At 59.1% G+C, this 11,531-nt stretch overlaps 1 protein-coding gene across 4 annotated transcripts; it reads right to left on the reverse strand.

Moving 5' to 3' along the window:
* Nucleotides 1-308: 308 nt before the first annotated feature.
* ATXN7L2 (ataxin 7 like 2) lies at nt 309-9,366 on the reverse strand. 4 transcript variants are annotated; one of them, XM_053656003.1, is made up of 11 exons: nt 9,230-9,366; nt 7,260-7,325; nt 6,774-6,878; nt 6,177-6,387; nt 5,593-5,783; nt 4,918-5,000; nt 4,302-4,555; nt 3,312-3,510; nt 3,049-3,170; nt 1,771-2,566; nt 314-765 (listed from the first exon to the last, which is right to left on the reverse strand). In XM_053656003.1, exons 1-11 carry the CDS (start codon nt 9,354-9,356, stop codon nt 751-753), a joined length of 2,169 nt encoding a protein of 722 aa, XP_053511978.1. In that variant the 5' UTR covers nt 9,357-9,366; the 3' UTR covers nt 314-750. The 4 variants fall into 4 exon arrangements, with proteins under 4 accessions (XP_053511980.1, XP_053511979.1, XP_053511978.1 ...); XM_037152438.2 differs by having other exon boundaries at nt 5,593-5,879; XM_053656005.1 differs by lacking the exon at nt 9,230-9,366 and having other exon boundaries at nt 309-1,448; nt 5,593-5,879.
* Between the last annotated feature and the right edge of the window lie 2,165 nt (nt 9,367-11,531).

Below are 11,531 nucleotides of genomic sequence, written 5' to 3' on the forward strand. Positions count from 1 at the left end.
AAAAGGTGCGGTTCAGCTCAAGGAGGCCGAGCAAGGAGAGGCTATACCCCTTTCCTTCAGGGCAAACCCGCAGGCCAGGGAGGGAGAGACCAAAACAGGCAGGGGCATTCTGAGAATAGGTACCAACGCAATTCAGTTCCCTGCAGCGGTGGTGAAGCGGCAGGAGCAGCTGAAGAAATGAAGCAACAATTTGGAGATGTGACAGAGACCCAGGGTTGCTGAGACCATAAAAGGGCCACAGTCTGACTGCCACAGACCCTCTGGGCAAATATCCAAGAACAGAGCCAGAGGTGAGGCTCCCTCCCGGTGAAGCTCCCTTCCCACAGGGACTGGAGTCTGCTCTGGAGTCGAGATTCTGGGGAAGCACTGCTCACTGACAGCCATGCCTCATCGCCCTGTCTGGAAAGACGACTCTCCAGTTATACAAATCCCAGCCATTTCCACAGTGTTTCAAGGGACAAGGAAAGGGATCTGGAGTCGGGCTGTCTATCATCTCCATCTCCTGGGGGACAGTTGGGGACAGTAAGGACACTCATTTTGTTACATGCTTTTGCTTCCTTCCTTTTCTATGTTTCTGTCTTTACATTTCCTTAGCAGCAACAGAACAGGGAGACAGTCTTGAGGTATTTTAAAGATTTTTTTCTTAAAAAAAATAATATAAAGTTATAAAAAGCGGCAGCAGCCTGGGGGCCTGGATCTGGAGGGGAGGAGGTGCTGGCGGCTCCATCGAAGTGGGCAGGCACTTTCTTGTTAATGGGCTTTTGACTGCAGGAAGACAAGAGGCAAGAGACAGGGTCAGGCTGGGGGGCCAGTCCACCTCCCTAGCGAACTGTGTGGACCCCAAGAGCTGAGGCTTGATTTCGTCCTGCCGGCCTAGTAAGCAAAGCTGGGCAAGGGGGCAGACGAAAGCCGGCCTCGCAGGGGCGGCCTAGCAAGCACTCACGCACATATGCACGCTCAGGCCCTGGGCGGCGGTCACACCCACTGTTCTCATATGGGCACCAGAGGTGCAGGTAGGCCTGCAGCCCATGCCTAACCCAGGGGTGCATCCCCCCTGCCTGCCCCCCCGTAACAGCCTCTGGGCTAAGACCTCACGGACCACTCTTAGCCTACTGCTCCAGGCCACCATCAACAGAGGCCCCCAAATCTGACTGCTGGCTTTACCAAAAATGCTGGAGAACTTGCCTGGCACCCAAACACCTAGAAGTGGGGACCTGTGCAAGGTGGGCATGCACGCATTTATGCACTTTGGGTTGGGTCCCTGCCCTTCAATGCCCTGATGCCCAGGGACAAAGCCAATGAGCAAGACTGGCCGGCCCACGCTGCTGCACAGAGCGTTAGGCCCACAGCCCAGGGACCCGAGCTCAACACCACAGCCCAAACCTTTCTTCTCAGAGCTCATGGAGTCCAACTTCCTTTCCTTCAGGGGACAGAGGTAGCTCCAGTTCCTGGAGTAAGGGCCACAGTCAATTCAGAAAGTGGCCCTTTGATTAAAGCAAAGGTGGGGGAGGGCAGCAGAGGCACTATCTCCTCCGCCCAAGGGAAAGGGCTGGAGAGAGCAGAAGGCCCTTCAAGCAAAAGCCTGTGTCACCTTGCAAAGAGCTGAACCCCTCTCCCTAAAGATGGCCCAGGAATTCTCTCAGCCTCCCCTTTCTCCCCTCTCTGCACAAACATTGACCCAGCACCCTGTCTGTGTCACCCAGAATGCACTCCACCCTCAGCCATCCTGACCCTTCCCTGCCCACGCTCTTTGGGGAGCTGGGCGGGTACCTTCAGTGCAGAACACTTCTCCTCAAAGGCCAGGGCTGGACCTGGCTTCTTGCGGCGCACGGAGCAGGCCCCATCAGCAGGGGGGCCAGCCGGGCAGTGCTTGGCCTTCACCGGCCGGCAGTAAGTGGCCAGGTTTTTCCGCTTCTTGGCTACCTCCTCCTCAGAGAGGCAGTTGGTCGGCAGGGCCTTGGCTGGGTGGCCGGCCGCTCCCCGGCTGTCCAGCTGAGAAGCCTTGACCGCAGTGGAAGGCTGATGAGGAGAGCCCCGACAGTCCAGGGGCCCTGCCCGCTTCACTCGGGGCCCCACCGTCCCATTAAGCCCCATGTTCAGGGCTGTTTTCGTCTTGGCCGAGAGGCCCCGGCAGCTAGAGGGTTTGCCTTTTCCAGTGGGCTCCAGGATGCAGGTCCGTTTGAAACTAGTGGGGCCAGGGGATAACTTCCGCTTGCGGGAAGGGGCCTCCACCTCGGCCCCGGCCTTGCCTTTGGCCGACTTGCTGGCCTTCGAAGGTGGGAGCTTGCTGAAGGATGGGGAGGGCGTGTTGGCAGGCAGCGGAGAGGTGATGGCCTGGCTCCCACCCATACACTCCGCCTGGCTGCAGGCGGCTGCCACACTGGGGGAGCCTGCAGGGTAGCTGGGGACAAGGCTGTCCTTGGTGGGAGGTATGGAAGCTGGGCAGGCAGGTCTGGGGGGTGGGCCTGGAAGGCGGGGGCAGCTGCCGGTAGAGGAAGGGCTCAGGGGAGCGGAGAGCGATGAGCTGGCAAGATGGGACGGAGGCTCAGCGGCCGGTGGGATCTTCCTGCAGCAAAAAGAGGGCGTCACTGTCATGTCAAACAAACAAGAGGGCCTCTCCACCAACGCCCACACCAGTGTCTGCCCCACCTAGAAACGGCCCAGAGCCCTGCCAGTGCTGCCATCTGCTGGGAGACACTGGAAGTGAGTGTTAAGAAGAAGGTACAGGGAGAGATAGGCAGGAAGGAGCTAGCACAGAGACCCATGTAATAACCTCCTTTTAAATGTCTGGACACCCCCTACTGCTAGTTACCCAAAACGTACTGGAAGTGATGGATAACAGTCGAGAGTCACTCCCAGACCACTATATCTGCCCTGCCTTAGCCCAGCACCAGGCCACCAAGTTTCCCCACCTCCTCTTCCTTCTGGCCAGGGTCTTGCTGGCAAGCAGCCAAGCCACATCTATGGGTATGTGTGAAGAATTAGGGCTTCTGAGGCTTGAGTATGCCTGGGGCCTGGGGAGGGAAGCTCTGCGCCCGAGACACTCACTTCCACATGTGTGAGCTGAGGTGCCTCTCCAGCATGGAGCTCAGCGCTGAGCAGAACCGGTCCAGCCGGCGGCTGAACACGTAGCACCCTGGACTCACCAGCCGGCTCCCGAAGGTGCAGAACTGGAGACAGAAGGGAGGTACACGGTTGGCAGGCCTGAGATACAGGGAGGGCACCCACACACAGGATCTGACCCCCCAACATGGGGCAGAGGGAGGGCTGGGCCGCTCCCCCACCCCGTCCCCACCTCCCCAGGTCCTTACCGCCTGTGGCCTGGGGGGCCGGGATGCATAATGGCAGTCAGGGGGGAGGTGGAGGTCATCAGATGTCCCCTCCTCCTCACTCTCCTCGCTGGAGGCCTGGGCCCCACCCCGGGGCAGGGGGAAAGGGAACAGGCCTGGGTCCCCATCACCACCACAGGGGCCTGCATCATCCAATTCACTCTCAGAGGAGGCCCGGGACCTGGAAGGGCCAAAGGGGATGTGAGGGCAGTGTGACAGGAGTGGGCCGGGGTGGGGCTGTCCCTGCACCACCAGGCTCAAAAAGCCAGCAAAGAGGAAGGGAGGACAGGAAGGGAGGGAACAGCAGAGCTCACAGTGTAAGAACCAGGAAGATCAGGGGCCACAGCTCCCTGGGGACTCGCTCGGCAGCCCCTCCACTGCCCAGGCCCTGCCCCCCCAGGGGGGCGCTCTGCTCCACATTTGCCTCCTCCAGAAAGTCTTCTGAGTTTAACTGCACCCGACTGTGGTCTGCCCCATCAAGTCTCTCAACCCCCTTCTGGCATCACATACTCCTGTGAGCCTGCCCAGGAGCTGAGCCCGTGTCTCGGGTCTGCCCCTTGAGTGATGGGCAGAGATGCGTGTGGGTCTCCTTCAGCAAGACAGGCTCTCCCCCGGGGTCCGGTGCAGCCTCTGCACACGAAGAGGCCAGCGAATGAATACACAGTAGGACCGCCTCGCCCAGGCCCCTGAGCCTTTTGGCTCGCTGACCCTTTTGGCTGCCCAGGTCTGAGTTTTGGCCTGTTGGAAGCAGCTGGGAAAATGTCTTAATCCTGGGTGTTGGAACTGGCATGCTACAGAGGCTGGGGCACCACGGTGTGCTTGGTTAGAAGCAGGGAGTCGCCTACTTCCGCACCCACTGGGGCCCCGGGTCTCCCCCCACTCTCTGCGTAGAGTGAATAGCATCCTTCAGGGGTCCCTGATGGCAGGGAGCCAAGTGCCCCCAGGTGAGTTGGGGCTAGACCCTGGACGTACCTGGGCAGTGCACAGTATGAGTAGGTCTGCTTGGCCCGAGCAGAGAAGGTGCTGCTGGGAGCGGCGGCCACCGCCACCATGGGGGCCGAGGAAAGGGGCTCCTGGGAAGGGCGCTCAAGGGCCGGCTCCTTGCACCCTGGGCTCTTCTCCTTGGGGGACTCCCCTTTACGGGAGTTGGCCTTCAGCTCTGCCACGAGCACATCGAAGTCCTTAGCCCGGCCCTGGACCTCCCGGCGCTGGTGCACCGAGTGGATCTAGAACACAGCAGGATGGAGGGGTGGGGAGGGGGGTGTCAGCTGAGCAGGGGTGAGGGGCAGCGGTGTGCTCTGGCCTGGGCAAGCGGAGAGAGAGGGGGGTGTGAGTGTGTTTGTGGGTGGGTCTGCGTGTCTCCGTTTCACTCCCCCACAGGCCAGAACCCTCCTTTGAGATGCCAGGATCTGAAGTCATCCCCTGCCTCCGGCCCCCACCTGGGCCCACTGTGGGCAGCCTCCCCTCCCCTGGTCTGGGCTTCACCCCATCCCTGGAGCTGGATGGTGGAGAACATCTCAGTTCCTCTCCCAGCCCAGGGCCCATGTCCGTGCTGTCCTCCCTGGATGTGCGGTAGGAGAGGGGTTACCTTGCACGTCAGTAGGCGGGTGCAGATCTTTTTGGTCTCTGGATTTATCACCCCACACTGCCTGTTGAGGTCGCACTCTTTCCCTATCAGGAAAGTGGTCCCCGTGAGCCCCCGAGCCATTTCCAGGGAAGGCAAACTGGGCCTCAGGCAAAGCGCCCACCCCCTGCCCCGCCCTCCAGTCTGAGGCTGCAGGCCCCCTGCCGGAGGACTGTCAATGGGCCTCAGTGGCTCTTTGCTGGGCACAAGAACCATCCCTGTCCCCATTCCCAGCCCAGGCACTCCTTCTGGGGGCTCCAAGCCCAAAACAGGGTAACACATATCAAAACACAAAAGCAGTCCCCGGCACCCGGGATGCCAGGGAAACCAGCTGGGAGAGGGGGCTCGTGCCCTAGGCATCGGTGGGAAAAGATGCAGGTCACCAGCCCAGGTGAGGAGGGCCAATTTCACCTGCTTAGGCACAGGCTCCCCCAGCCTTGATCAGGAGACCTAGGCTTACGCCCCCAGAGAGCAGGCAGGCCAAAAGTGTCCATGTCGAGGGTTGACCCGGGGCTCCTGTACTCTGGCAGCCAGTGACGGCCAGGCCCCCTCCTTCCCGCCCTCTTCTGCACCAGGTTCAGGGACAGAGCGAAGAGTCCCCACTCTACCTTCCTGACCCCCAAGACCACGACTACTCACGAGCCATCTTCCGGTGGGTTTTGGGGGGCAGCCTAGCCCCACCAGGCTCCTTTTCAGGGGGGCTGCCTTCAACCCGATGACTGGGACCCTCGCTGGGGGTTATCTTGATGTTCTCTCTGCCAGGAAGTTCTTTAGAAGGGGGCGCCATGGGGGGTTTTCCAGGGGAGTCCTTGGCGAGGCTGCCTGGCTGGCTGAGGAAAGCAGAGGGCGGGGCCACCCTGACTCCGTGTCCATCGGGCTTCGGGAGACTGGACATCTTCTCCAAATTCACCACAGGCACGAAAAGGCTACACATGGAGAGAGGGCGTGGACTGGGGGCAGGGAGGCGGGGCCTGGGGCCTGGGCTGTAGCCCAGGGCCATCTCCTTCCCAGCCCTGGAGCTTGGGTGGGCTCCAGCAGGAGTGCAGAACGTGGGAAACGAGGGCCCCACACTCCCTGGGGTGCAGGGAAGGGGGCTGCAGAGGGAGCTGGACGCCTCCTGCTGTGGGCAGCACCCATCGCCCCTTGGCTGCCTCTACCTGTCAACCCCTCCCTGGGCCGGGGTCAGGGCCACTCCTCGGGGGCGGTCTCCAGCCTCTCCTTACCAGAGGTTGTCCTTCTGGGTCTTCTCAGGAGGTTGGTGGCCACGGCTCCGGGACCCCTGGCCCTTCTCCCTGGAGGAGGTTTTGGTGGAACCTGGGGCCCTACAAGCGGGGCCCTGCCCATTCACTACATGGCATTTCTGAGAGCTGGCAGGGGCTGGAGGTGGGGGTGGGGCCCGGGCGTAAAGCTTGCTGAGGGGCCCATGTCTTCTTTCTGTCACCAGGAGGTGGAGAGAGTAATCCAGGTGAGTGACCAACTGCCTCCTTCCCAACCTGCTAACCCTGTGCACAGACTCACCACAGAGAATCTGGTGGAGATTTTAAATGTGCCTCCTTCCCCTTGGAATCTGAACTTTCAAGACTCAAAATCCTAGGACCCAGCTTCCTGCACCTCTTAGCTCCTCAACTCCACCAGAACTGCTGCAAGTTTGCTCACACAGTCATCCCAACCTGCCACGACCCTCCTAAACCAGCCCCCACCCCCAGGACTTTCCTATCCCCAAGGCCTTCCTCCATTACACACTTGACCTCCCAGCCGGCCAAGTTCCAAGTTCCGCTGCCCCCTGCCCCCCTCCATCTCCTCCCTCGGGCTCCCCTCACCGCAGTGCTTCTGGAAAGCTTGAGGCTTCACCACTTGGCTGCAGTGGTTACATACAACCAAGTAGAAGTCGTCATGGGCAGGGCAGTGCCCGAAGATGGACATGTCTGCAATGAAGAAGCCCTGATCACTGGGGCTGGGCACCCCAGGGCTCCCCTGGGGGACTGGCCAGCACTCCCACCCCACAACTGAGGAGACACTTCCCTTCCCTGTTGATGTGACAGGCTTTATTCGGGAGGCTCCCAGCTTCCAGAGTTCGACCTAACCAGTCCCTGAGAACGCGGGCTTTCGGGAAAGTGGGCATCAGCTCCCTGCGATTAGAATCTTCTGGAACAGGTCACAGAAGCCAGGAGAATGGGTGGACTCAGACCTATCCGAGCGAGGATCCCAGACCTGTCCCGTCAGGCAGCCACCTCCTGGGATGTAGTGGCAGAGCAGAGGGGTCCTGACTGCCCTGGGCCCCAGCCCTGGCGTGTACTGATGCTCACCTTCCTTAATGAGGGTCATGGCGTCCAACTTCTTCATGCTTTTGTTAGTCTCCTCCAGCTCAGTCCCTGGAGGAGAGACACAGCTCAGGAGGAGCAACCTCTGCCCAGAAGGCCCGTCTCCCACCCACCAGTGCCTGCAGCCCACAGCCAGGCAGTAGGAAGCCCACGCTCCCCAACAAGCTCCTGATGCTCAGGACCACTCGGAGAGTGTTCAGTTGGGTCCTTCTCCAAGTGCCCTTTCTTCCTCCATCTGTTGCCTCTGGAAGGAGCTAGTCCCATTAGGAGGGATTCAGCCACCTTTCTTATAGACCTTTGATGCCAGGGTGAGGTTCAGGGTTCCATTGCTGGCTAGTTGAGTGACGGTAGGTAAACAGCTTTTCTGGCCTGCTTCCTCAGTCAAATGGGAAACAGTTCTTAACATATTTTACTATAGATCCCAAAGTCCCTTCTTGAGATTTCTCATATGGGTCCTTTCTGCTACTCCGTGGCATCCCAGATGGAAACTCTTCCAGGTCCCCATCCCCATGAACTCAATTTCATTCCACCTGGGTTACTGCAGCATCGTCAAAGTTACACCCAGCTTCTCAGGTCCTACGTTGGCATGACAGCCACAGAGCAGAGAAACTGAGGGTTTGGGGCCCTCTGGCATCTTCAAAGTCCCCTTGGTCAGTGATATAAGCCCCTTCCCTCTTTAGGGGGGGTTCTGGGCCAGGGTTACCCTTGTTCCTCTTGGTTTCTGGGTGCATGGCCAAAAGATCGCAGCTGTGCAGAACAGCTCTTTCCCCACCCCCCTACCTCCCTCCCCTCCCCTGCCTCCTCTATTCCCCTCCCTGTTTCTTGAAAAAAAAAAAAAAAAATCAATTCTGAGTCACCAAACCCGTCTGATTCCATTTCCGGTTCTCAATGCACCCAGACCCTGACAATGGCCCCATCCTTGCCCACAGAGCACGGGGTGGCCTGGGCTCCCACTTAGGTCTGCTTCAGCTGCCCACTAACAGATTTGCCCCTTTCTAGGCTGAGAAGACAGTTGACAGTCTTATATAATCTCCAGACAAGAGGAGTGGTGGGTTAGGCATGCAAGAGACAAGGGGCAGCTCCCATCTCAAGTCAGTTAAAATGCAGTGATGGACAGAACCGAGCTGGGAGTCGGAAGTCTCAGAGGAGAACAAGTGTCATCAAGAGACCGCAGGGAGCCATCCTCCTCCTCCACCTCTTCTTACTTGCAAACTTCTTCAGGGGCGTGATGCTTGCTGTCACCCCAAAGGCCACGACGAGGCCAGGTGCCCCCAGGGGCCCAGGAGACAAAGATCAGGAGAAGGGGGCTGTCAGCCTGATCACCAAAGGCACTCAGGGGCCTGGAGAAGGTGGGGTTTAGGGGAGAGAGGCAAGAGGCCCGGGAAAGGACGGTGGGTTGGAGGTATGGATGATGGACAGAAGGAGGCAGGAAGGGAGGATGGATAGAGGGACAGACCGACAAACTAATGCGGAGGAGGCTGGGGGTCCAGTAGCGCCGCAGCCAGCAGGCAAAAGCCGAAAAGGAGCAGAAGGTGTGGGGCAGAAGGCGAAGGAACAAGGGGGGCTGGGAGGAGGGCACAGAAGTGGGGTGCGTGGGAAACACGTGGAGAGGACCGTGGCGGCTGGGGAAAGCCCAAGGCAGGTTTAGCAGGGGCGGAAGCTGGAAGACAGCAAGCAAGGAGGAAGATAAAAGCAAGTACATGTGGGGACAGGTATTGGGTACCGGCAGAAGCAGAGGTGGGTAGGGTGGGCTGAGAGCGATGAGCCGGCGCTAGGACCCGGAGGCGCGGAGGAGGGGGAGCGGGCGGGCACTAGGACCCGGCGGGTCCTTTGTTTGGGGGGCCGGGGAGCCGGACGGCGGCTCCTGTCGGCAGCTCCCCTCTGCTAGAGGGGACCCGGAGTGGGGGAGGGGAGACAGTGATGGGGTCCCCAGACTCTAGGGGAGCTTCACTCACCATCGGCCGCGGGCAGGTCGGCCCGTTCCACCCACGAGCTCCAGCTCTGTCCCGCGAAGTCATCGAGACTCGGCAGCCGCCGCTCCAGAGCGGCCATTGCTGCCGCCGCGCGTTCACGCACCGCCATCACCGCCGCGGACGCGCGCCCGCCCCGGCGCCGCCGCCGCGGGGCCCCCCTCCCCCAGTCCCGCCGCGGGCACGCCTCGCCTCTCCCTCCCACCTTTCCAGCTCACTCTTTGCACAAGCGCAGCACAGGTCGCCTTTCCCTCACCCTCCCTTCCTCATAGCCTTCTGGGAAATGTAGTCTTGGAGGAGGTGCCGTTGCCTACCGATCTTACGGGGAGAGCCGCTCCGAAATGCACAATTGAGGGGAAAAAAGAGACCAAGGCCCCAGAACTTCCTCTCCTAACCCTTGTGCACGCATTCTTTCTGCTCCCAGCCCACTCTCTCAAGTTCGGCGCAAAACGCCCCAGCCGCTCTGAGTCGTGCCTCCCCCAACCGGCTGGCGCCCCTTGCAGGGCTGGCGGCTACGGAGCGACTTCGCTCCCCCGTAGATGGAATAGGGTAGGTGCAAGGAGGTGGGCGCGGTGAATCAGAAGGGCAAGGGGAGGGAGTCTGTAGGATGTATTGAAGGACACAGGGGTTGGAGTGGGGGAGGGTCCTAGGCTCCCGTGTTGTGCCTCCTTTGCGGGAACCCCACGCTGCCCTGATGAAGAGCAGAGGCTTGGAGTAGCGTTGTCCGTGTTTGGGAGGATCCAGCTGAACTGACCGAGATCACCTGTCAGGATGACACAAGGCTGTCTGCGAGCCAGGGCCAGCCCCGGAACTGGCCAGCCCCAGAGATGCTTTGCAGCATCTCTGCTGATCGTCTTTCTCCTCCTGAGCCCTGCGATCGATCCCCTGTTTTGCCTCTTCCCAAACCCCGGCTGGACCCTGACTCCATCCATCACTTTGGCTTCTTTTCCTTATGAATATTTCCTCTGCTGGAAGGGGTGCTACCAGAGCTTCGGCACTCGGGGATTTCTCATCAGATCTGTCATTTTCCTCGCTAAGGCCTGAAAAATACCTTAATCATCCACCTCTTTCTTCTTCTCAGCTGATAACATTTCTTCCCACCCTCACACGATCAAAAGACAAAAGCCCGCTCCTCCCCATCACATCAGAAGAGAGACACTAATTCTCTTTGCCCTCCTCAGCCCTTCACACTTCACCTCATATTCATTCCTTCACCTGAGGAGGAACCCAATCAGAGGCGAATTAGTCCAAGTCTGTGCCTCCAAAACCTCGAATTTCTTCTCCCTTTCCCCTCAAGGATGATCTCTGAGGGCAGGGATTCCGGACCTGAGAACCTAGGGGACCCAGGGACCTAGTGACATTGAATGTCATGTTGAGCCCAGGTGTGTTTTTCTAGGGAATGTAAACATCCCGTGCGATGTTCATAAGTGGGGAGAAAGGTACAAGTTTGTTCAGCAAGAACCTTTACAGCTAAGAGGGCGAGCATATGGCCTCCTCGAGTCTGACAGGACGCCTCTCTAGGTCACAGATGGTAGAGAACAAATGTAAAAGCTTGGTGGAAGCCAGTCTCTCTCGCCTTTTGAGTTTGCTCTAAATTTGCTAATGAGTCTCCATTGCTTTAGACTAACGATGCCACCAAAAGAGATGTCCCCAGACTGGGGCCAGCCAGGAACAGCTCCTCAGTCTTCAGACTTTACTGCATGGGGTGCTGAGTAGAGAGGAGTTGAATGATCTTTTGATGGAAATGCAGATGTTCATTCAAGAACTTAAACGAGGGGAGGAAGAGGGAAAAAATCCCCAGAGGGGCTCCAGTCTTGGCTCCTTCATGGCAAATGCTTGAAGCACTGTTTATTCCAACGTGTAATAATAAGCACCAGAAATGACACGCGGCATTCTCCCCCCACCCCTGATCTGCAGTCCCGGAGGGAGGAGACCTATGACCATGATGGTGGAGGGAACTCATGTTCAGGAAAGGTCCTAAGTAGGCAACCTAGGGGGAGGGAGGTCAGAGTTTACTAGGGCAAAGGGCCCTGCCTGTTGGCCTCCTGCAGCAGCTGGAGAAACCAGACACCTTCTTCTACCTCTGGCCCCACTAGGCAAAGTGGTGCTGCCAGCCCGGCTTGGAAGGGACACGAATCCTATGAGGACAGCCCTGTCCTTGGGCATTTGGCCTCGCCCAGCCCGCTGAGGGTAATGAGGTGAAGCAGTCTTTCCTCTTAGGGAGGGAGAGGCCATAGCCTAAATCGAGGCTCTTCTGGGTGAGAACAAGCTAGCCCCTGGAGGGGAA

This window comes from Artibeus jamaicensis, unplaced genomic scaffold, assembly GCF_021234435.1.
Source record: "Artibeus jamaicensis isolate MK-2021 breed Jamaican fruit bat unplaced genomic scaffold, CSHL_Jam_final scaffold_1689, whole genome shotgun sequence".
In the NCBI taxonomy this organism is placed as follows: domain Eukaryota; kingdom Metazoa; phylum Chordata; class Mammalia; order Chiroptera; family Phyllostomidae; genus Artibeus; species Artibeus jamaicensis.

Coding starts and splice junctions, on each gene's coding strand:
- ATXN7L2 (XM_037152438.2), bottom strand. CDS start 9,356: ATGGCGGTGCGTGAACGCGCGGCGGCAGCAATGGCCGCTCTGGAGCGG. Junction 4,556..4,917: donor CCCGCCTACTGACGTGCAAG/GTAACCCCTCTC, acceptor GCTGTGTTCTAG/ATCCACTCGGTGCACCAGCG. Junction 3,511..4,301: donor TCATACTGTGCACTGCCCAG/GTACGTCCAGGG, acceptor TGGCCCTTCCAG/GTCCCGGGCCTCCTCTGAGA.